Source organism: Ammodytes marinus (genome assembly GCF_949987685.1).
Source record: "Ammodytes marinus genome assembly, chromosome: 9".
Taxonomy (NCBI): Eukaryota; Metazoa; Chordata; class Actinopteri; order Uranoscopiformes; family Ammodytidae; genus Ammodytes; species Ammodytes marinus.
Genome location: NC_137213.1, coordinates 5846896 through 5871414, shown reverse-complemented (window position 1 = coordinate 5871414; position 24519 = coordinate 5846896). Strand labels below are relative to the sequence as shown.

At 40.6% G+C, this 24519-nt stretch overlaps 1 protein-coding gene across 1 annotated transcript in view; it reads left to right on the top strand.

Moving 5' to 3' along the window:
- Window positions 1-24519, top strand: part of astn1 (astrotactin 1) — a gene marked incomplete at its 5' end in the record, with an annotated part of 480467 nt that overhangs the window by 435690 nt on the left and 20258 nt on the right. The window contains 2 exons of the mRNA XM_080034245.1: window positions 18610-18745; window positions 23102-23202. Of these exons, the coding sequence (XP_079890371.1) occupies window positions 18610-18745; window positions 23102-23202 (237 nt within the window). The remainder of the gene's footprint in view (window positions 1-18609; window positions 18746-23101; window positions 23203-24519) is intronic.

The window sequence follows — 24519 nt, the reverse complement described above, 5'->3', positions numbered from 1 at the left end:
TAAAATCAAAACCAAATATTAGTCAGAACTATTCAAAAGTAAGACTGGGGTAAAATTCTATTAAACATCAATGACTTTTTACTATTATTCTGTCCTTTTTAATTAATATTTTCATTTCATATTTTTCATACAATTAACAACAAATATCTTCTTAAGAAATGTAAAATTTTACAAATCAATGTTGAACACAGTCATTCTTTAATAATTTATAATGCTGGATTGGAGTAATTTTTCTGATAAAGATAGAACTATTATGTGAGAGATTAGTATCTGGCCCAATAGAGACAAAAGGCCGGTACCTTCCAGGAGCAGCACATTTAGGCTGGCGATAAAACAAGTCCACCCTGCACGGCAGAAGACCTCCACATCAGTTCAAGACTGTTTTAAGTGCAGGGCAGCTGTTTTGACTTTGTCACCATGGTGAGTTATTTGTTGTTGTTGTGCTTTTGGTTGCAGTGTAGGACGGATCTAGGTTTACCAGAATGATCGTTTTTATTTGTTCACTTTGGAAGAAGCTTTGTTTAACGGGAAATAAAGGTGATAGGGCCTGCCTCTACAATATCAGAACAATACTGTGCTATTATAGCAGTAAAACCGGACTCACCTCAAAGCAGAGTTGCAAAGTGTTTAGGTTGTACACCAAAATTTGCATTACTATCAGAATGTGCAAATGGTGATGTTGAAGTTAGCCATTTGTGATTATCCTTCCACAATATTTGACTATAATAGTGTATAGCTTTGTGACGGTCTAGGGAGTTTGTAGTCTTAATGTACGGATTCATGTGTTCAACACCATTGAAAAAAATGAATTGAGCACCTCCAACTGGATTTTTTGGCAGTGAGTGGAAAACATAATCCCTGATTTTCTTAGTCTCAATTTTTTTCACAGTACTCAAATCGTTTTGAACAACATTTTAAAGGAGCAGCAATTGATTTGCCGGCCACATGGGGGCAGTGGAACAACTTTGAACACAACATTGACATAATATCATAAACTTGTTATATGGAAAAATGTTAGAAAAACCAGCAGACACGGAGCAATATTACTTTTTATTGTCATTTTTCAATCCATCGGACTAAAGTAAGCTCCTGTTAGTTGTGTTTTGTTCTCCACATACTCGTGAGAGACATATTTGGCTTTTTACCAGCTCTCCTGTATTCACCTTTATTTTTCTGACGTTTAATACTTGGCAGGCTGCTTGAAACATAGAGATTACACCAATGAACTGAATCAACTGAATTTGGAGGGTGTATAACCAAAACAACAACCTAAATGGAAAGCGGAACTGAGGGTGTGTTGCTGCATACTGTATGTGCTCATTAGTCCATTGTTACTAGATTGTCGGAATTTAGCTTGCTAAATATCAGGAGGGAAAATCAAGTAGGCGGGAGAACGAATAGGTTTTGTAAGTAAAAGGTAGTGTACCAAACTCAAAAACACATAGTGGGAAAACTTGGTTCATTTTAGGGCACCACTAATGTGCATGATCAATAGTAGTTACTAAAGATGGCATCATCCAGCACTGCCTCAAGTATTTCCACAATATCAAGGGATGGAGTGAAGAAGTATTTAGTTATTTGTTTTCTTATATTTTCTTCCAACAGGTGCATTTGGACACCCACTTTATATAAAGATGCGTATGGCCATTAAGTTTGTCCATTCTTGCAAATGGCTTCGCATAGGCGGCCTCAGTGGAGGTTGCCCCACTCCTTTGTGGATGTAAAACGCTCATTCTTATAGGTAATAAAAGTAACAAGCACTTTTATTTTCAAGCGATTATACAATAATGAAAACAATTTAGGAACATTTTATTCCATGTATACCAGGTCTGTTCTGATAAAAACTCAATCTTGAGAACTGAACATTAAACCTTCTCTTCAAGAGCAATTAGCGAGCGGTGCATCCAGAGAAAGCTAAACCCCCATTCACCTTTTAATGTCCGCCAAGAAGATATTGTATATGTCAGGGGGGGTTACACCGTCTACTGAGATCAGATTCTATAGCTTCTGGGTGTCAAAACGTTTTAACAGCTACCTCTTGGTTGACATTTGGACTTTCCATCGTGTTGGAAATTGCCTGGCACAGCTCTAATTGCAACCGAGTGAAAGTTCTCCAGCTCTGATTGGTTTGGCCGGGCTACATTCATAGATGATTTGAAAAACAACAACACATAAAACATTCTGAAGAGGATTTTGATCGGAGCTTCCCACCTGTGAATCTCATCTCTGAAGCAGATGATTGATTGCTTTGGAGAACACACCCTTGATGTGAACGCACAGACCAAAGGTGGCTGGGCATGGACGCTGTGTTGAGTAATGGGGAGAGAAGACGGCAGAGCAGTGGGGATAGGGGGAGTAGAAAAGACCACCAAGTAGAAGTTAGACCGGCGAAGGAATGAGAAAAGGAAACAGAAAGACAGGAGTGGAGGGTTGAAAGAGATGGAAAGATCTGGAAAGTCGAATATGCGGCGTGTTTTTGATTTCGGACGTCAGTCTTCTGTCATCTCGCGGAATCAGTCTCACATGAGCTGATGTGCAATTCTCCACAGACCTCCGCCTTGGCTGCCTCTCTCTCTCTCCCCCCTCTCTTTTTCATTTCTTCACCACGCCCTCATCTTTCCCCTCATCTCCCGTTCCTCCTCTCCACCACTTTTCTCCCCCTTGAAATTCTTATCTCCTCTCTTTTAATATTTTTTGGACCACCTACTAGTTTTCTCATCCTTGCCTTCTTTCCCATGCTTGCTTATTCTAGTCTTCCCCCTTCTCCGGCCTCCTCTCTTTGCTTTTCTACACGTCTCTTCACTGGACAAGTGGCATTTGTTGGATGCCGGTTTTACACAACAAACGATTAGCCTACAGTCAAGTGTTGAGGCAACGCTATCTGTTTAAATTACACTTATAGGCCTATAAAGTAATTTCTACCACCACTTCCTTGAAAACCCCGCAGCTCCCTTGATGCAGGCTGTATTCACGACTTTATGTCTCACAGGACTTACGATGGATGTTTTGCGGTATCTTTGCACCATCTTTAATGATACTTTAACACCCACTGATCAAACTGTGTAATGGGGAAAAATATATCGGAGAAAATTCCCACCCTGGATAAGTTACAAGGGAATCCGCATCAATGATATATATTCGACGATGTTGGGCGTATCAGAGGATTTTAATAAAAGTATTGACACCCTACTTTGCTTCAGGGGATTATCATTCAATTCAATTCAAACTATTTTATTAATCCCATCATCAAGTATGTACCAATTATTCACACAACGATTTGCATTTTAATCCAGTATTAATGATTTGTTGTCGCACTTGTACGACTTCTCTCGGTAACTGTTTGATGCTACATCAGTATGAAAAGATATCATTTTTTCTACAAATTAAATCCCTGAATGGCTTGCGTGATCAATTCCAGAAGGACAGTCAAAACACAGCATCCATTTACGGGAAAAAGATCTGAACAGACACTACTGATCATCTAAGGAGGAAACAAAAAAAAGGAACAAAAAAAAATAGATCTGCCATTTACTTTCTCTGGTGGATCATCATAAACAGATGTCGGAATATCCTCCTGTTTTCTATAAAACATCCTTAAAGCTGTATTGTTTATACACAGAGCATATACCCGTTGACAGCTGCACGGTTGCATTTGTGTATTTGTTGTTGCTTGTCTGTGGTTATGTAATGTTAGATAAGTCTACATACATACAGCTGATGATTATAGTATCCAGGACTCGGCTAGATCTTGAGCTGACAACAGCTTGTTTGTGCAATAATCTCTTCCTTAACAAGCTTCAGGCACACAAGGTGAGATCATAGTGTGATCGCACACAGACACACACGAATACACACGGTCCCCAGCAGATGTGTGGAAGCTTCATGACTAGGAAGTCTGCTTTAAGTCAGGGCACCACTCAGCTGGACCAGTCTCGCTGTGAAAACAAACATCCCTTGGGCTGTGAGCAATCCGATGATGTAAAAGCTTTGATCACCCGGTGAGGGCAAGGTTTGCTCAAGGGTCAGTGGTACAAGGATTCCAATCAATAAACACATTACTCACTTATCTGCATCACACACACACACACACACACACACACACACACACACACACGCACACACACACACACACGCATGCATACACACAGACACTGGGGATGACCAGAACATGTGTCTCATCCGAAACCTAAACCAGGCTGGGCTTAGTCTGAGCAACAGTCACTTCCTCTGTGCTGTCACTGCTTCACCCTTCCCACCTTCTTTCTCTTTACTGCTGTGAGCAGCTTCATCCTGAGCAATGCAACGCTAATCCCTTCATTTCTGTGTGGCTAAGGCTTAAGTAAATGCCATTATCTCCCTCACTCACTCATCTTTGAAAACTTATCCGGGTCGGGCTCAGGGGCCACAGCTCCAGAATAGGACCCCAAACTAACTTTTCCCCGGCCACATCGAACAGCTCTGACTAGGGGATCTTGAGGCGTTCCCAGGCCAGAGTGGATAAATTATCTCTCAACCTAGTCCTGGGTCTTCCTAGAGGCCTCCCAGCTTGTCATGCCTGGAAAACCTCCCTTGGCAGGCGCCCAGAGGGCATCCTTACCAAATGCCCGAACCACTTGGCTCAAATGGCTCCTTTCTACGCGAAGGAGTAGCAGCTCTTCTTCTAGTTCCTCAAAGATGACTGAGCTTCTCACCTATCTCTAAGGGATACAGCAGCCACCCTCCTGAGAAAACGTAAATGTTTCTCTGCTTTTCTGGGTCCAAGTTGCAGACACAGACCAGAGGTCAAGGGAATTATCAAGTGCATTTGAAACACAAATGTGTCTCTCTTTCTCAAATATGACAAAACAATTTACCCTGGAATAACTACATACTGTAATACTTCAGCTGCATAGGTGCAGTTGTTCAACTTTGTGCTTTCCCAAAATAAGAGTTCCTTATGTTGTCCCTGAGGCTGCCTAATGACATTGCAAAGGAGGAAGATCTTTATGCACTAATTCTATCAGAACCTAAAGGTTGTGTTTGTAGGGGAGAGACATAGCGATTCGGCCGAACTCTGGACAATGCAAACATCTCTGCCAGCACGTTACCCTAATGCAGGACCCCAAGATTGAAAAGCATTCCCTCCTAGGGCAGCAACTCACTTTCAAACCAGAAGTGGTAGTCTTCCACTTCAGAGGACCTTGTATGGCCTCAGACTTGGAAGCACTGACCCTCCCAATTACTGTATGTCCTGAACCGCCCCTACGATGCAGGGAAATTTCCCAACAATTATAGGGCTTTGGGATCTTCTGGAAAGGGGCCCAGTTCACCCTCACTGCATATTGAGGTTTATCAAGTCTAGCAGCTTCCTCAATGATCTGATCCAACTTACCACTGGTGGTCATCAGAAGACAGGTCTGCAGTTCTCTTTACTAGAGTGTCCAAGACACACGTTTCAAATCTTATGTTGGGGCTGCAAAGTTCATCATCAATCTTTGTGCTGGCGCTCTTCTGCCATGTGTGAAGTACCTCAGGATTGATCATGGTGTTGGTTAGCCCACAACTGGCACAAGTCAATAAGAACATACCACTTGACTGGAGGGGATCTTTGTATTCCAGGGTAGAAATCAGTGTGTGACATGGCCGAGGACTGTTGTGTATCCTCACACTCACCCTGTGGTCCTTTTCTTGGTCGGATCCGGAAATGGAGAGTCTCTATCAAATATTTTCGATCCAGTGCTGTGCATACCAGTGGACCAGCAATATGAAGTCAGAAATGTGTGTGTGGCTTCCCCAAACAAGATAGCCGCTACTGTTTGACACTATTGTTATCGTCTTGCTTTCTTTCTTCCCTGATGTCATCTTTAAAAAAAGGAGGAACACCTTCAATCAGAGTTATAGACACAAAGTTGATTTGGTTGATTTTGCCCATCTTATCTTACAAACAATTTAAGATCCAGCTATTTAATCAATGTACAAAAAGTGTATGCTTTTTATTGTTTGTGTTGCCATATTAGATATTTGAAAATCTCTTCTGTAAGGGGTTCAATGTAGGTGAGAACAACACATCATCCTTGAGGAATGTTTTCCCGCAAGTGTTACACTATGTCTGCTGGGAATCTGGATGGAGTGACCTAATACATACAAAAACACATACACTCCTCTTTATATCTATTTGTCATTGACAATGTCAGATTATTCATATTTACATTTTCATCTGGATTTAGAGTTATCTGGCCTCAACACAAACAGCTGATGGGACACATTCTATGTTTTTCAAAATGTTCTAATCATACATAGTTGTTCAAAAACACATACTTTGATGCAACAGGAATATTTTTTTAAACTGTCACAAAGCTCACAGTGGAATATGCACAAAACAACTCGTATTCGAATTCATTTTGTTTGATCCATTCTACTTTATCATGTTCTGTGCCTTCAGAAAGTATTAAGACACCTTTTGTAAGTGTGTTTTTATCTGATCTACATTGTGTCAATCAAATCCATATTGACAAAGTGAAATCCATTCTTTTTGAATTTTTTAAAAACATGTTCAAATAAATCAAAAACTCACGTACACAAGTATTCAGACCCTTAATTCAAACGTTGTAGGAGCCCCTTTGGCAGCACTTACAGCTATGAGTCTTCTTTGGTAACTTTGACAAGCTCTGCACTCCTACATTTGGGAAGTTTATTAGGTCCTTCCTGGCAGATCCTCTCACACTGCGTCAGATTGGATGGGAAGAGTCTGTAAACTGCCATCTTCGGGTCAATTCTAAATTCTAAAAACATCTCAAGGATAATTAAACAGGATGCATCTGACCACAATTTGGCTAAGGGTCTGAGTACTTATTGTATGTAAATGAGAGATTTCCGTTTTAGATTTGTTAATGAATTAATTCATTTGCACACACAAAAACAGGGAGTAGAGTCTAGAGTGTTGGCAATGTATCTATTTAGAATTAATACAACACAATGACATGAAGTGTGCAAAAAGTCAAGGAGTGTGACTTCTTTCCTGAAGCCAGCTATGAAATTCCTGACAAACAGCTTCTAACAGCCAATAACAAAAGGGTTACTTTGGCTGAAACTTCTATTGAAACGCTAATGGCCGCCTGGGGCATCATCTGACAATTCTAAACGTACTATGTCAGTGGCTGAAAACTGTCCTGGTAAATCAGTTTCTCCAGCGATGTGGTCATGGAATTAATGAAAAACATTTAAACATCATTCTGGAATTAACAGCGTTCCGGTACTGTCTGGTTCAGCCTGAGGTCTGCTTATATCATTTTCCATGTGGATTTGTTACACTGCTTGTAAATACCACACACAGCCTTCTATGTTGCCTACTACTGACACCTACTTACAGTGCATGCAAATGAACAGCAGAGCGCACTGTGCTTGTACAGTCTGAATATGTAGGCTGCGCATTGCACGTAGTTACAACAGTATTCAAGCAACTGAACTCTTAACTGTGCAGTTATGGTCATCAATGCAATTTTACTTCAAAACCTATTTTTAACCTTACCATCCAGATGAAAAAGTGTTGCTCTACCTGCATCCTTATTATTGCTTGATTTCATCTGGTATGTTCTGGAAAGTCATAGATGGAGTATCTAAATGCTGGATTTGAAAATAGAGTTAAATACATGCATGATGATAAAAATGTCTGACATCTGTTGTACAAAGATTAGATTATTCCTTGCTAAAGTTAGGAAAAGCCTTGCTTTGAAATAAGTACATTGTATCTGGAACCAACTCTTGGTTTGTTCCAACCAAGAATTTAGAGTTGAAAGTTGTCCCTAACAGTGAAGAATGAAAGGAATAGGTTGTCAAATAAAAGGGCATAAGGATGTATGTATAACTACAGAAAGAAACTGACCAGTATACCTACTCCACCCACTGTTGAAAAACATCACTGTTTACAAAACTGTCTGTCCTTTTCTCATCAGGAAAGCTCCTATGGTGCTGAAAGGACAGCGTTTGCATGGCTAATCTTGCTTTACCATGATCTTCACTGACTAATGCTTTACCACAACTACGGGTCAGATCAATGGACAGGCACTGTTTGAAGTGAAACCAAGAGCGTCATAGTGTAGCTGTTGGCCTTGATAGATGGTTGTAGATTTTGGTCCACGAGTTCATTGACAGCGTTGGGGATCTGCGTGATATGACTCGCTCAGGGGATTGTGGTTAAAACATGTTTGGAACTGTCTGAACTGAGAATCAAAATAGTGAAAGTTGAGTGACACACACGACTGATAGACAGCCAGAAAACTCTCCAGAAGTAATTAAAAAATGCTGTCACTGTGATTTGCCCGTGAGAGAGGGGTGCTCATTGAAACAAATTGTGAGGGGGGAAAAGACAGATAAATAAAGAAGAAAGATGACAGAAAGAGCGAAGCCAAAATCTTGATTTTTCTTTACCCACACAAGTCACATACAGCACACAGCATGCAGGTTTTCCTTTTCTAATGTTTTGAAACTGTATAGTTGTTTACAATGTATGACAGGCACACAGCTTTTACCCTTCTCAATCACTGCTGTTGTGTTCTGGACCGTTGTATCCCCCTTACGTCCGAGGTGTTTCATTCTTTTATAGACGTGTTTGGCCAAATTTACGGTTGGCGTGCGAGGCGCTCTCACGGCAACTGCTATCAATTTGGTCAAACGCACTTCTATCAAATTATAAAACAATTTACCGCCTCCTCTGAAGATGTAATGTTCAATGAATTATTCCGGCATGACGCAAATGGCAGCTTCGGGAGCACACACATATCAAACACAAATTGGGAGAAAGCACACCACACAGATTGGAGGGCTGTTACCCCTTTGCTTTCACGCGAGGCAGTTCTTTTTTTGGTTTGGTTGTTTTCTTCTTTTTTTTTAATGACACCTCCAGGCCATCCCACTCTCTTCATCCTTATCTCCCTCCTTCTGTTCCTTCCATTCAGAAATTAGCCCCTTCATAGCCAATGGGATTGTTGTTCTTGAGAAATTTAAACCAGTCCATCCTGTGTGGCCAACCCTCATGGTCTGGTAGTGGTTGCGACCATCGCTGAAGTGCCAAGAAACAACAGTGAGGGGTTTGTCGGTGATCTGTTGTTGTTGTGTTGCTGGTCTCTCTTTGCTTTTTATTCAATGGAAAGGTAGACAACCAAGTCCAGATGTTATTTGTTAAGGCTTTGCTGCCAAAAAGTGTGTGTATGTGTGTTTTCGTCTGAAAGTGTGTGTGTGTGTGTGTGTGTGTGTGTGTGTGTGTGTGTGTGTGTGTGTGTGTGTGTGTGTGTGTGTGTGTGTGTGTGTGTGTGTGTGTGTGTGTGTGTGTGTGTGTGTGTGTGTGTGTGTGTGTGTGTGTGTGTGTGTGTGTGTGTGTGTGTGTGTGTGTGTGTGTGTGTGTGTGTGTGTGTGTGTGTGTGTGTGTGTGTGTGTGTGTAGCTGCCAATTACCGCTAGTTACAAGGAAGCTGTCGGCTTTAACAAAAGTGGATGAATTCTCAGGCAGCCTGTAGTGAAACATGTTATAGGATGGAGAAAAAGGGGAACATTTAGGCTGAAGTGTTTGTGTGTGTGCGTGTGTGTGTGTGTGTGTGTGTGTGTGTGTGTGTGTGTGTCCAAGTGCGTGCGTGCGTGCACTGGCGTAGCACTGTAAACTTCCCATTAGCTCTCTCCCACTCTCTCTTTGCACTGCTTTCGGTTTGCCCCCCCCCCCTCTTCTCAGTTCATCAGGTTCATGATATGGGCCTCTCAAAACTTGACTTCTGTTTTAGTGGATGACTGCTTTCACTGTGGAAATCAAAGCAGAAGAAGAAAAGACAAACTAAAATAGTATGGCCGCCTTATTTTATTTGCACAAATACATTAAAATCAATCTTATAAATGCGTTGACGTCAGTCTATACAATCATATGAAAAAGTTTGGGAACCCCTCTCAGCCGGCATTATAATTGACTCTGCTTTCACAAAAAAAATGTAAAAGTGGTATGTCTTTAATTTACCAGGAACAGTTAAGTACTGGGATGTTTTCCAAACAAAGATTTTTTGAAAAGCAGTATTTGGTTGTATGAAATAAAATAAAATGTGAAAAACTGGCTGTGCAAAAATATGGGTACCCTTGTGGTTTTGTTGATTTTAATGCCTGTAACAGCATGTAAAACTGATGATTTTAAACACAAAGTTGGTTGGATTATGTTGTTAAGCCTTGAACCTCATAGAAATGTCTGTTTAATCATGAGAAAATGTATTTTAGGTGCCTAAATGCAAGTTGCACTTCTCTTTGACTCTCTGCTGAAGTGAGACAGAATGGGATCATCAAAACAGCTCCCAAAAGATCTTAAAAACAAAGATTATTCATTGTCATGGTTTAGGGGAAGGCTACAAGAATCTTTCCCAAAGGTTTCAATTGTCAATTTCTACTGTAAGGAACGTTGTCAGGGAATGGAAGGACACAGGCACAGTTGCAGTTAAACCCAGGTCTAGCAGACCAAGAAAAGTACAAGAGCGGCATATGCGGCGGATTGTGAGAATGGTTGCACACAACCCAAAGATCACCTCCAAAGACCTGCAAGAACATCTGGCTGCAGATTGTGTATCTGTACATGGTTCTACAATTCAGTGCAATTTGCACCAAAACATCTGTATGGCCGGGTGATGAGAAGGAAGCCCTTTCTGCGCCCACGCCACAGATACAGTTGCATGGAGTATGCAAAAGCTCATTTAGACAAGCCAGCTTCATATTGGAAGAAAATGCTTTGGATTTATGAGACAAAAATTAAGTTATTTGGTCTTTATAAAAAGCAGATGTTTTGGTGCAAATTGTGCTGAATTGTTGAACGATGTACAGATACACAATCTGCAGCCAGATGTTCTTGCAGGCCTTTGGAGGTGATCTGTGGGTTGTGTGCAACCATTCTCACAATCCTCCACCTATGCCGCTCCTGTTTTTTTCTTGGTCTGCCATGCCTGGGTTTAACTGCCACTATGCCTGTGTCCTTCCATTTCCTGACAACGTTCCCTACAGTCGAAATTGACAATTGAAACCTTTGGGAAAGCTTCTTGTAGCCTTCCCCTAAACCATGACAATGAACAATCTTTGTTTTTCAGATCTTTTGGGAGCTGTTTTGATGATCCCATTCTGTCTCACTTCAGCAGAGAGTCAAAGAGAAGTGCAACTTGCATTTAGGCACCTAAAATACATTTTCTCATGATTAAACAGACAATTATATGAGGTTCAAGGCTTAACAACATAATCCAACCAACTTTGTGTTTAAAGTCATCAGTTTTACATGCTGTTACAGGCATTAAAATCAACAAAACCACAAGGGTACCCATATTTTTGCACAGCCAGTTTTTCACATTTTATTTTATTTCATACAACCAAATACTGCTTTTCAAAAAATCTTTGTTTGGAAAACATCCCAGTACTTAACTGTTCCTGGTAAATTAAAGACATACCACTTTTATATATTTTTTGTGAAAGCAGAGTCAATTATAATGCCGGCTGAGAGGGGTTCCCAAACTTTTTCATATGACTGTATGTTAAGATGAAATAAAAGGTTCTGCCTTCTGCGGCTATTCTAACACATACATCATTATCAATCTTCTTATCTCACTCTCGGTAAAACAGCAATTAATTAAAAAAATATATTTCAAACTTTTGTTATGTTACTTTGGGTGATACTGTCTCTTTGCCATCTATAAAAATGCCTGGCACAACAAAACGTCTATTGACACTTTTATTTAAGTTACCTACCTAGTTACCAACCCCTTCTTTCCTAATAGAACGGTCTTATGTCTGAAACACATAGATTAGAAGACAAGATTCCCCCGTAAAAACATTATCATCTTTAAAGCACCTGCCCTTTCCATTAAGAAGCAGAGAAAAACAGCAGTGGCTGGAAGGGTCTACACACACACACACACACACACACACACACACACACATTAAGGGCCTGGGCCTGCACAACTGAACTGACGACAGCAGGCAGGACTTCAAAAGGTGAGACATCCCATAACTCACATCAGTCTCCTGGCAATCCTTGATTTTTCCAACCAATCATACTTTAAGAATGCTGACGGTAAACAACTCCAGCTGAATGACAAGTTCCTTAGAGTTGTGCCCCCCCCCCCCCCTCCCTTTAAAAAACTGGGTCCTCTTTTTGCTCTGCATGGAACATGATGTTCCATTGCAGATGGGACTGATATGAATCCATCATTTGTGAAGACACGATACATTTAGTGGGGCTTTTCGTTCTTTTTCGATAATTCATAAAATATCAAAATATGTATTCAAAAAATTAAATGTACGCAATCCTGAGTTGGAAAAATTGGTTTATCAATAACATTTAAAAAAAGACACGTGACTTAAACGGACCAAAAAGAAAAACTCTGTACATACCATAGACCCTACGTTTAACATTCCATGGTGGAACTTTACGGTAAAAAGCGAGTCATTTTAAACCCAACCACAGTTGCAGATGTATCCCTCGAATATTCTACAGGAAATTCTTAAACTATTACAAAATTACAAAAACAAAAGAACTTGCTTCTTATTGCTAGGTGACAGCCAGTGGAGTTTGTCATGTGCTAGTTTATTAGCATAAGCTAATGTTAAAACTCATAGACTGGTAGAAAATTCCAGGTCCTGCTGATTAATTTGAAAACCAGCTGCTGTAATTATTTGTTCCTCGTGTATCCATTTTTGACATTCATTAAACTCGTTTTACAAAGCTGCCAATTCAATTGACGTACCGTATTGTTAAATAATGGGCAAAGAATGATCACATTCATGATAATAATTCTCGTGGTGTACAAATGGACAACTGCCATGTACCACTATGTCACTAAGGTCGATCAGGCAATAAAACCCGTCTGATCCTGAATCTGAGTTGCTCGAAAAATTCTAGAAATGGCCAAAGGGTGCTTTGTTCCAGTTACAATGTGTTTTATTTTCATTCTTTCTTTTACTACTCATAACGTGCTCCTTGTGTCTTGCCGACTGTTCACTTGCCAGTCAGCTGCTGTTTTGCAACTATCTGTCATTTTTCCAATATATAAGAGACATATTTATTTTAATTTCATCTCATGTTTTATCTTTGGAAACTTTAAGGAATCTAATAATAAATGATTGCGTTGGAACCCATGCTGCGATGACAAACTGCTTTTCTGATGGACGGTAAAATCAAGGATGTATCCCTGGTCTGGATAGGTTGTAGATCTTTTTGGGAAGGCATACACATCTATTTAAATTATGCAAAACTCATCATAACACTGCAGTGGACTAGTCTGCAGCATGGGCAGAGTTTTACAATGATACAATGGCCCAGGAAGCATATGCATTAATTAATCAAGTGATAACACTACGTATAAGTCTAATAGCAAATAATCCTTCACAGTATACCTAGAAATCTTTTTAAGTTCATAGTACCTTTCACAAGCCTGCCAAGTGAGCAGCCGTCAAGGGCTTGAAGAATGGCTATGATTTGCTTCCAGAATCAATTAAATGTTTAACAGTCTGTCATCAACGCACTGCAGGAACATTTTATTTCTATGTATTTTTATTTTATTTCCTGGTGTTGAATCATGTCTATAAATGCCAGAGAAGCACACGTCTCCTTTGACTGAGATACATTTTAATAGTTGAATTAGGTGCACTTTCTGCTCTCCTGGCCAGCAGCAGGCCCGACCACATAAAGCCTTCCCCCATGTCATGACAATGCGCAGAGGGGGTTCCTCAAATCGTTTTTAATGGGCTTTGTACCGCAGTCCTGGTGTTTCAGGTGGTTACTTAAGGAGACTGGCAGGAAAGAGATGGTATTGTTTAAGATTTTGTAACCTCACAACATGTGAGAAAGTCGGTTTGGAGGTGAGAGCTGACAGACACATGCATGTGAGTATGTGAGAATAATTCACCCATCTGTACTTGGATACCAATTTTTTTTCAATTGCAGTTTATTTGACACTGCCAGGTGCAAAATACATGCCTTTGCCATCTGTGATCTGGGTGAGGTAAAATGTGCAATATGGTTTAAGAGAGCATTATAATCATATACATATGTTTTAAAGCGTAAGATGTCTGTTAACAGTACTCAACTTAGATAAGTATTGTAGTTGAAATTTAAAGTTACAAGTTACTGCAAGTTAGACTAACACAATTGTTTTAAGTTCCACTAAAATCAACAGTTTGCATTAATCCAACTTAAAATGTCCATGTTTTCCAATTAAATGTTTTGCTTTCTCCCAAAGTAAAATACTGCTTTCTAAGGACCTAATATTATGGCTTGAAGTGACATATTGTTGTAGTAACCTTAATGTGAAATGTTATTTTGCTAAACATAATTAAAATACTTTTTTTTTTTACAATTACAATTTAAATTTTACTTCTGAATCTGAAAAATATCATTTTCTATATACAAGTATAGCTCTCAAAGTGACATGTGGCAGAAAAGGGAAAACAGGACATTTCTTAACCCCCACTAGCCGAAAGAGAAAATCTAAGTTACCACGCTGTTTTCAACTACTTTTCCAGCCGCCCAAAAAAAAACATTGAATTTGTGCCAATTAGTAAAAATGAGAGGACATCCAGTGTGCTACATCTAGACTGTATTATGTGTTTTTAGCCACATACAGGCCTGCATTATGAGGCAGCTGTGGTCAACACGGCCAGTGCGTAATACAGAAGCTAATATATTCACAAACCCAAACTGAGTAGCTCATGTTGCGACGTTTCGACAGACCGTAATTGTAAACGACGATTGACGTTGGTCACAATTTCCCATTCAGAGCTCAACTTGCTCAGATTATTGAGAGAACTCCTCAACATATTTTTCCAAACGGCGTCCTCCCATGAGCTTTCAAACACTGTTACCCTTTTTTTTACGGACGAGACATATATTCCAACCAGCAATTAATATGCTAAGTGGTGCAAAGCCCCCACAATGTCACTTTTCATTAACGTGTCAGCGCTGTTTATGTCTTTCAACCCGTGTGTCAGTCTAGGCGCTTGGTAAACACCTCTCTCTGACAGCTTGCGCACACATATTTTCTATGCTCGGGGGTTTCCCTTTCCGTGGCACTTGGCCCTGTGTTTACCAGCTGGTGACATAGGCCTGGGTTGACAGGGGCAAGACATAGATGGCCACCTCAGAGCGCCCATCGCTCACACATCCACTGCACGGGAGTACACACACACACACACACACACACACACACACACACACACACACACACACACACACACACACACACACACACACACACACACACACACACACACACACGGGGAAGGGAAAGCTCCTGGAAAGGAACGGCTCAGGGGACTACCTCACATCGGACATCACTTCACACACACACTAACACACAAAGACACACACACACACATACACACACATTGTATAAATACACACAGACAGGCGCTACTTGTGTAGTGAAGGGTCACCCGATGACCACCTCGGAGCACCCATCACTTCACACACCTTTGCACCGTGTACACACACACACATGAAAACACAAAAACACAGACTTGGCTTTTCCAAGCAGAGGGATTTTCCCCTTACAGTGAGACACACACCTCGTTGGCCAAATGCTCTTTTTGACGTACACAGTGCCAGCTGGGAAAACAGAACTAGCCCGCATGTGTCACCACCAGCCCCAAGCAGCAGGAAAGACTTGGCCCTGAAGCGGAGGTGATAGAGGAGGAGGGGATGTGGGTCACAGGTTTGTGAGAGCCTCCGATGGATACAGGTGTTTCCAGATTCAGTAGTGTATTGTAGTTTTGTATTGGTGGGTGGGTATAATGTACCATACACCCCTTAAAAAGGTTAGCATATTCACCTGCAGTGTACTGCCTTAAGATCCGGCATTCATCATCTTACTTTTAACAGTACAGAAGAATTATCAGCTAACAGATACATTGTTATACATTATTAGATATTAACATTTTATCATGCAGCAGCAATTTAAAATTGTAATCAGTCAACTGGAACCTACTTTATATATTGTTAGGTTTCATATTCATGAGGATGATCATGTGTTTAGTAAGTCAAATATATCAGCAAAGTAGCTGGTAACCCAGTATGAAGTGGATTAGTATACACCGGTGTGAAATACTGTAGAAATACTCTGGAGTTGAAGAACTGCATGATTGTAGCCACCAGTGTACACTACTTGAGCAAAATGCTTCATGTTCCACCATGTGGTGTGTTCACAAACTCAAACACACAGGGGTGGACAACAGCCTTGCTTGTTAAAGGAGCTTAACATTTCTGCACTTATTACAAAGGTCTGGATGGCAGTTATGAAACCCTGTGGTGCCTCAGCTGCTGATGTTTCATCGTTAACAAGCATCAGATAGAGCCACAGAGTCTCTGCATGGGAATGCTTCACCTCTTCTTAGCTTTTGGCTGTCCAGGGTGTTGTTAAAAAATTTTTAAAATATGGTTTGATGGGGACGCCCTTAGCTCAGTTGGTAGGGCGTGTGTGTGTGTGTCGTCTCACCCACCCCCCCCCCTCCCCCCGGGCCGGGCCCAGCAGCAGATCCGGGTTCGATTCCTGCCCGCGGTTGTTCCCTGCATGACACTCCCCTCTCTGCCCCATTTCACCTCTGTCTCTCTGCACTATCAAATAAAGCATAAAAATGTGCAAAAAATATATTTGAAAAAATATATATGGTTTGATATGTCACATTAGGTTTGACTTGTGCATTTTTTCACCAACTAGATGCTTGCCTGCAGGTCTGGACTGGCAGCAAGGGAAGGTGCTTTTGTTACCTGAGCGGATTTTTTAAAGATCGTCTATCCTGCAAAATTTACTTTTTTATGTTTTTTCGATATTAATATGGGTCCCGGACCGTTTCAGACAGAAGCTGAAAAGAGGAGATTCCGCAATGGCACTGTGAGAAATATGAAGGAGTATTTTTGGACTCTAAACCATGAAACAAGCTTTGAGAAACTACAATTTTGAATCTTATTAACTAAAAATATAGTCTTGGAATATATTTCCTTTATTTTTCAAGCTCTTTTTATGATTCCCTGCCCACAATTCATTTAATCATATCACACCTGCAAATTAAAAAAAAGCTTTGTATATTGTTTATTTGCTTATTTAATAGTTTTTTTATTCTCAAGTTAAGGTTTTGACACCTGATTAATGTTTTTGATTGTATATGTTGCTGTGACAACCTTGTACATAACACTGAAACATTTTTTGGGCACCAAGATAGTTGTAAAATAGCCTGGTTCAACCAGACCATCGTACTTCATTTCATTTGTGCAGAAGGTCTGGAACTGCTCTATTGGCAAACGTTCACTCACTTGGAGGTGGGTGTCTGTTGAAGTTTAAAACTATTGGATCTGCCCAGTGCCACTCTGGATCAGCCAACCAATCGCATAACGTCTGGTCGTGACGTATGTCATGAGCCGGCTTCTGACGGTGCGTTCCAGTTGTACTGGGAGCTCTGACATTTTCGACTTAATTACATATTGTAGTCTATGGATCTACCGGTACCTGGCAACAGTAACTTGCTAGAGCCAAACGTTTAGTTATTTGGATGAGAAAGGTTTTAGGCGTCCATACTTTCGCGAGCAGATGCACTGGAACTCAGACAGGTCGGAACTCGGAACTACCAAGTCGGAAATCTCCGAGTTCCGAGTATAAAGGAACGCAGCATTTAACTGAAACTGGAGCAGGACTTGAACGTCATCGTTCTCAGCCACTCGCTCTGTTCGCTGATTGGACGGCCGGAAATTTGCCTGAACTCGAACCCATGAATCCATCTCAGCCCCAGACTGACTACTGAAGGGAAAATGAAATTTGAGCGGAAGTAGGTAGGCGGGCGAAGCCAGGCTAGTTGTAAACATGAATTATATGCCAAAGTTTGGGAAAACTTTTAACTAAATGGTGACGTGGTTAGACATTGAATGAGAATCACTCCTCCATTAATGGTCAACATTATTGATTTATAAAGATGGACAAAAAGAATGTGCACTTGAACTCTGTCAAGTCTCATGACCTTTTTCACTTGCATGTACAGGCCCCAACAGGTACATTGTGTCCCCAAAGTGTGTGTCGTGTAAAGAGCAAAGCAGTGCTCATCTGTTTTGCATTTTGTTAAGATGTCTGTTTACAGTGCAGCACAGAGCTATGTATAATGTCAAGTTGCATTAATCTGCCCTTTCAAAGGAAGATTTAACAGACATATCCCTGCACTGTATATACTGTTATTTGTCTACGGCGAGGTTGAGCAGAGCTGTCCTTGTTTTACCTCAAACTTTTTTTTCTTTTTCTTTTTTTTTTCTTTTTTTTAGGGTTGAATTCACTAAATCACGTGCAATGCTTACGCTTGCTCAACCTTCTGATTTTGTGAGATGCAGTAAAATGGAAAAGTGTTTCTGTTGTCGACTCCAAATAACAACTTAGGGTTTTATTAAAGAAATGGTCTCGTAATAGTAGGGGAAAGCAAAGTCATTCAATCAAGACATTGGCGGGCAAGACATCAATCTATTGTTTAAGGACAAAAACATTTTTACACAAAACATTCACTTTTTATCAAGTTGACCATGAATTAATCTTTGGGTGGCTATTTAAGCCTAATTCTCAACCTGGAATGTCCCATTGTCTTTTGTCTTGTGCTGCAGAAACCCTTTTGAGCTTTGTGGACGACATCTTGTCCGGGGCCAGGTCTCCGTGTGTGATGTTAGGGGACATCCCCAACCTCCTGTCCTCTTCTATCAGCATGATAGTCCGCTGTCTGGAGCCCGACACCACATACATGTAAGTCAACCTTTTTCCTTTTCTCATGAACATGTAAACAATGCCAACTTGAAGTAAGCTTTACTGACCCAGGTCCCAGATCTCAAATCCAAATGAGATCTAATAGAAAGCTTCTTCAGCTGTCCGTTGTGTTTGGCCTGAAGGTAAAATCAAATATCTGCCAGGCTTTACTTGGGCAAAAGCACAGTTTGAATATGTAGGCTACTGTGTTCACAAAAGTTACAAAATACAGTAAAATCAAAGAAATCTCAAAGCATTTTTTCTTATTTTTTTGGACTACGCAGCCGATGTAGACTGAACGTTGTTTTTTTTTTCAAAGGAAACGGAGGAGCTACTCACAGCTGTAAAGGATTAGAGTAGGCCTATGCCTAATTGTGACTGCGGTGAGACCGCTCCATAGAGAACAAACAAAAATCATCTTTTCGAAAAACATTTTGTTTTCTCTCTCTGTGACGGTTTTGGCAACGTCATTTCAAAGTCGTAATTTGATTGACGTCTCATGTTGCACAAATTGCATCATTTCCTACGAGAATAAAACGGAAACTATGCTAATTTCTTGTATACTAACCACAGAAACCAACGGACATTAGCTTTAGCTAGCAACATACGAATGGATTGTTGTGCTTTTCTAATTGTTTTAGCATAGCTAAAGCTAGTTAACAGTAAGCAGTGGGAAACACTGTAGCTAGCTAAAACATCTATACAGGGTGTGTTGCCTACAATTAGAATACTGTGTGGTTTAAAAAGAGTTAGACCCCACATTTGAAGCTATTTACTTACCAATAAATCTGCTTTCACTTTAACCTAAAGCAAAACATTTCGCAATGCTTTATTTGCACATATTTACCATCTTTATCATTTTAATCTACTTTTTATAGGCTACAAGACGTTTAAAAAAATGTATTACTGTTAATTCTGCCATTGGAAAAACAACTGTCTATGCTAATACAATATTTAACAATCTCTGTCTTGAACAAACAGAGGACAGATATCACCTGTGTTGCGTTTCCTTTTTCATACTCCCACTAAGGGCTGCTTATGGTTAAAATATTAGTAAAATATTTCGAATGCCAGTTTAAACGTGCCATAGAATACCATTATCTTATCTCATTTTTTTCCACCAGGCTGGTTTTACCTTATCTAGGCTACAGTTAGCTACGGTTTTACAGTAGAATATGTGACTTTAATTATTCTGAGTAATTTATCGTTGGGCCTAAGTGATTAGTGCAGTGTTTGTCTCCGATAAGCCAAACAAGGCCAGTAGGTCAAATATAAGTCAGGATTCATGACCACAATATCTTCCCACATATTTATAGTCCTTAGGGGAAAGAGTGAGTTTACTTACAAGTGGAGTCTTCACATACTGTTCTAACCACTGACTGTCGGGTGTGACACTTCAACTGACCAAGGTAATTCAGGGTTATACAGTATCAAAGCAAGAGGTTACAGCTAAGGTACAGGATTTTTTTCTGGTCTCATATTACGTTTTAGAAGGTAGAATTTGAAAATAAAAATTTTACCCGCAAGAAAACTATGAGATGAGATTATGACTCAATAAAAAAAGAGTGTATTTTATTCCATGTTGACCTAAAATACTACTGTCTTCCGTCCGTGCGTGCAGTAAAGTTTAGCAATCTGAGATGGGTTTCTTTTCTCTGAGCGCGCACGCACATACACACACACACACACACACACACACACCGGATGCTCCGATGTTCTCATACACATGCTGCCACTTATCTCACAGAGAGCCTGCCAGGAGGGAAGCCACACACACACACACACACACGCGCGCGCGCACACACACACACACGCACACGCACACGCACACGCACACGCACACGCACACACACACACACTGTGGAGAGAAAGGAGATCCAGAGCAAGGTGGGGAGAATGAAATGGAGAAGCAGAGGCAGAGCTCAGGATAGAGAGAAAGAAAAATAGGAAAGAGAGGGGGAAAGATAATGAGGGGAGGTACGGCGGAAAAGAGTACGAGCAAAACAAAAGAGGAAAAAAAGGGGCAAGAGGCCCAAAGACTGAGCCTCTTCAAACAGCTTTGATGCACGGGGGCTTCAGAAGGTTTGAAGACCGCTTCACTTTTTTTGCACACTTTATTGTATTGTAGATGTCATTTACACAGATACAATTGCCAATTTAAAATATGTTTTAAGTTAAGTAATTTCTTTCTGCTAATGTGTTAAAAACTAAAAACTGTAACCTCTCGTGTACATACTGTTAACAAGTATTTAGACAAAACATTAACTTTGAAACAAAGGTATAGGAAACAAGTCACGAAGAATTGAGACATAACATTTAGTCAACCCACAAAGACAGTCCAAACACAAAAATGACAGTTCTCCAAATTGTGGCGACGGTGCATCCTGTTAAACTATCCTTGAGATGTGTCTAGAACCTGATGGGATTCCACCTGTAGCATGTTGAATTGATCAGACATAGACTAGAATGACACACGCACACCGTGTACACACCACAGTTCACATTGGATGTCTTCGCACAGTCCAAGGACCTCTCTGAACCAAATCAAATCCAATCAGTTTTATTTGTATAGCCCAAAATCACAAATAGACGTTTGCCTCAGAGGGCTTCACATTCCATACAGTATGATACCCTCTGCCCTTAGACCCTTAGCTCAGCTGAGAAAAAAGTTTGTAATAATAATATGTTTAATTTATATATTTTTTATATAATTTTAAATTTTAAATTTTATTTTTATTAATTTTTTTGTGAAAACATAATTTTTGTTTATTGTATTTCCATGCTTTTCATTTTGTTTTGTATGTTTGATATGTCTGAAATAAATCGAATCCAATCAAATCAAATATAGCGCCTTTCTCACACTCAAAGCGCTCTGCATAGGAGCACAACAGTAAACAAACAAAAGGAAAATGTAAAGTTGATGGGGCCCTCCACGATCAAATTGTGGTGAGGTGGCATATATCAGGGGCAATGGTGTACCACTTGTAATGCTAGGAGTGTGACCCTAGCAGCACAGTGGTCTCTGTAATTGTGAAATGGAAGAAGTGTTGGCACCTTCTAGGGCTCCTTCCTGGAGTTGGGCCCTATGGGGGGTGCTTCTCAGTGGGAGGGGTTGGGGAGACTGGTCTGGTCAGAATTGAGGGAAAAGGATGAATGTAGCCAAATACAGAGAGGTCCTTGAAGAAAAAAAATCTTGCTCAGGAGCGCACGCAAAGCTGTAACTGCTGCCAAAGGGGGCTCCTCCTACAAAGGTCTGAATACTTACTGTATGTGAATAAGACATTTCAGTTTTGGGAATGTTTTAATACAGTTGCAAAAAGAGCAAAATGTCACCTTGTCATTATGGGTTATTAATGGGGCAAAAATGGCAATGCTATTCGTTTGAAATGCCACTTGATACACAATGAGGTGTGCAAAAACAAGTGGAGGTAGGGGTTGGAATACTTTCAGAAACCACATGCCTTTAGAATCCCAGAATGAGTGGGGGCCTATCCTGTCTAGCAGCTCATTCATCTCTCTGAGCCGTGACACCCCCCCCCCACACACACACACACACACACACAAGCCCTTACAAAGCTTGAGACTGGTGCCTTATGTAAGCATGACACAGAAAACGCACTCTCAAAAGTTCAGTCTTTCAATACATTGAGTATGTTGCTTGAAATGTGTCAAGTCCCTCTGTATAGTCAAGGATGCATAGGTGTAGTCCGCTAATCATTGTATCTGCATCTGTTATTTGTATTAACATATCTATATACTGCAACTTTCAAGTCTTTTTATTTGAATTTTCTGTTTATCAGTTCTCCGTCCTTCTGAATCGTTCAAGCTGCAGGTGGATGCAGTTCTCGCTCCGCTCACTAGGTGGAGATATTCATTCAGTAAAAATGACAGGTTATTTTAGCTTTGTTGAGAAGCCCTCATTGTCTGTCTGGGCCCCAGTGGAAGTCCTGTATTGTAATAATAATGCAGGCTCTCATCCACATCATCTCTTAATTGAATTAACGGCTGCCATGGAATGCAGCGGCTGGATACATATTTGTTGGGGCCTGGGTTGCTGATATGATGTGGGTACAGCAAGATTCATCAAACAAAACTCCATGGCTGGAAATGTAATTGAACCGGCCGAGGCTTTGTAGCACATTGTCTTACTTAAAAATGTGATTCACCCCTCTCAGTCAGCAGCAAGATTATATTATGATACTTTGTGTGTGTGTGTGTGTGTGTGTGTGTGTGTGTGTGTGTGTGTGTGTGTGTGTGTGTGTGTGTGTGTGTGTGTGTGTGTGTGTGTGTGTGTGTGTGTGTGTGTGTGTGTGTGTGTGTGTGTGTGTGTGTGTGTGTGTGTGATTGTCTGTCTAGGTTCCGGCTGTGGGCAGTAGACAACACAGGGCGTCGTTCCAGTCCGAGTGAGGTCACCATCAAAACGCCGTGTCCAACAGTGGATGACGTCAAAGCACAAGGTGAGGACAGGGACCCAGGGCTGAAGTCAGAAAAGGGAAAAACCATCTTTCTGTAGCGGGGGGGTCACAAGGGGCTCGCACAGTTTCAAGTTGCAACAATACAGTTTGTGTACATTATGTGGGAGGTGACTGTGATACGAAAAAGTAGATCTGCATCGTGCAACATTTGGGAACAAGCTTTGTGAGAGATCTTGTATTTAAAAAAGAAAGGAATGCGAAATTGGGGAGGTGATGTTTCTAAATTGTTTCTATTTTTCGATCTATTTACCAGGTGAGATAACCTAATGTTACTTATTAAAAGTAAAGACATTTTCTCTTTTTCTGTTAAAGGTGGAGTCATTCATTGTGGAGGCTGCTTGTTGTCGAAATCACTTTGAGTGAAAATCTGTGCATATCTCCTCATGATCAGGTGTGAATATACACGGCCTAGTCTCTGTAAACTTGTATATAAACAAAACTTAGGTAGACAAAGGGAGCCCACCGTAGATAGCAACATGCCCGTTTACAGCACCCAAGGCTGTGTATTGACACTGCAATTTTTTTTTTCAGCGCACACACAGTTCAGACAGGTAGCGGATCGTGAGGAGATATTCACTGATTTAGACAAAAAGTGATTTTGATAACAGCGATCTCCAGAATCGCTGACTCCACCTTTTAAAAGATCAGTGCATAGAGCAAGTCCTGATGTCACAAAAAGGTTTCCTCTATGGACTAAGGCTGTTTATGTACTCTGTGTGCTACCTGACACCTTGAGGACATTAACCATAAAAAAAATGTACTGTTCGTATAGCCCAGGTAGGAGAGAGATTCAGAGTCCAAATTGTTCACCGCTCTCTACACAAGCCTGAGATTTATAGTAAAGTTGTTGCTGCCAATCCAGACAGGGAAGTGTGATATTACTGGCTTACCCTGTTGATTTAAATGCCTGGAAGTACATGGAAGGATGTGAAATAAAATACTTCCACCTCTGTGCCTCGGATTTTGAACACATTTGATCGCCACTGTAAACAAGGTCAGGTGTTCCTATACGAATTACAACAAAAAAAACGATTTCCCATCTAAATAAAATCTTCAGCCACTTTGGAGGGCTAGGCTAATGATTTATTCATTTTAAAACGTAATTGATATGAAGCTTATGACTGTAAAATGCCATCTGTGTTATTCATCTTAAACCTGCAAAGTCATGAACTGCAATAGAGAAAGAAAGAAAACAGAGAAGTTTAAAGACGGGAGCATCACATTACCACAAATGTAGACCTAATGGATTTGCCCTTTTTCTTTCGCCAAAAATTCTGGAGTATTTATCGGAGTTAAAAG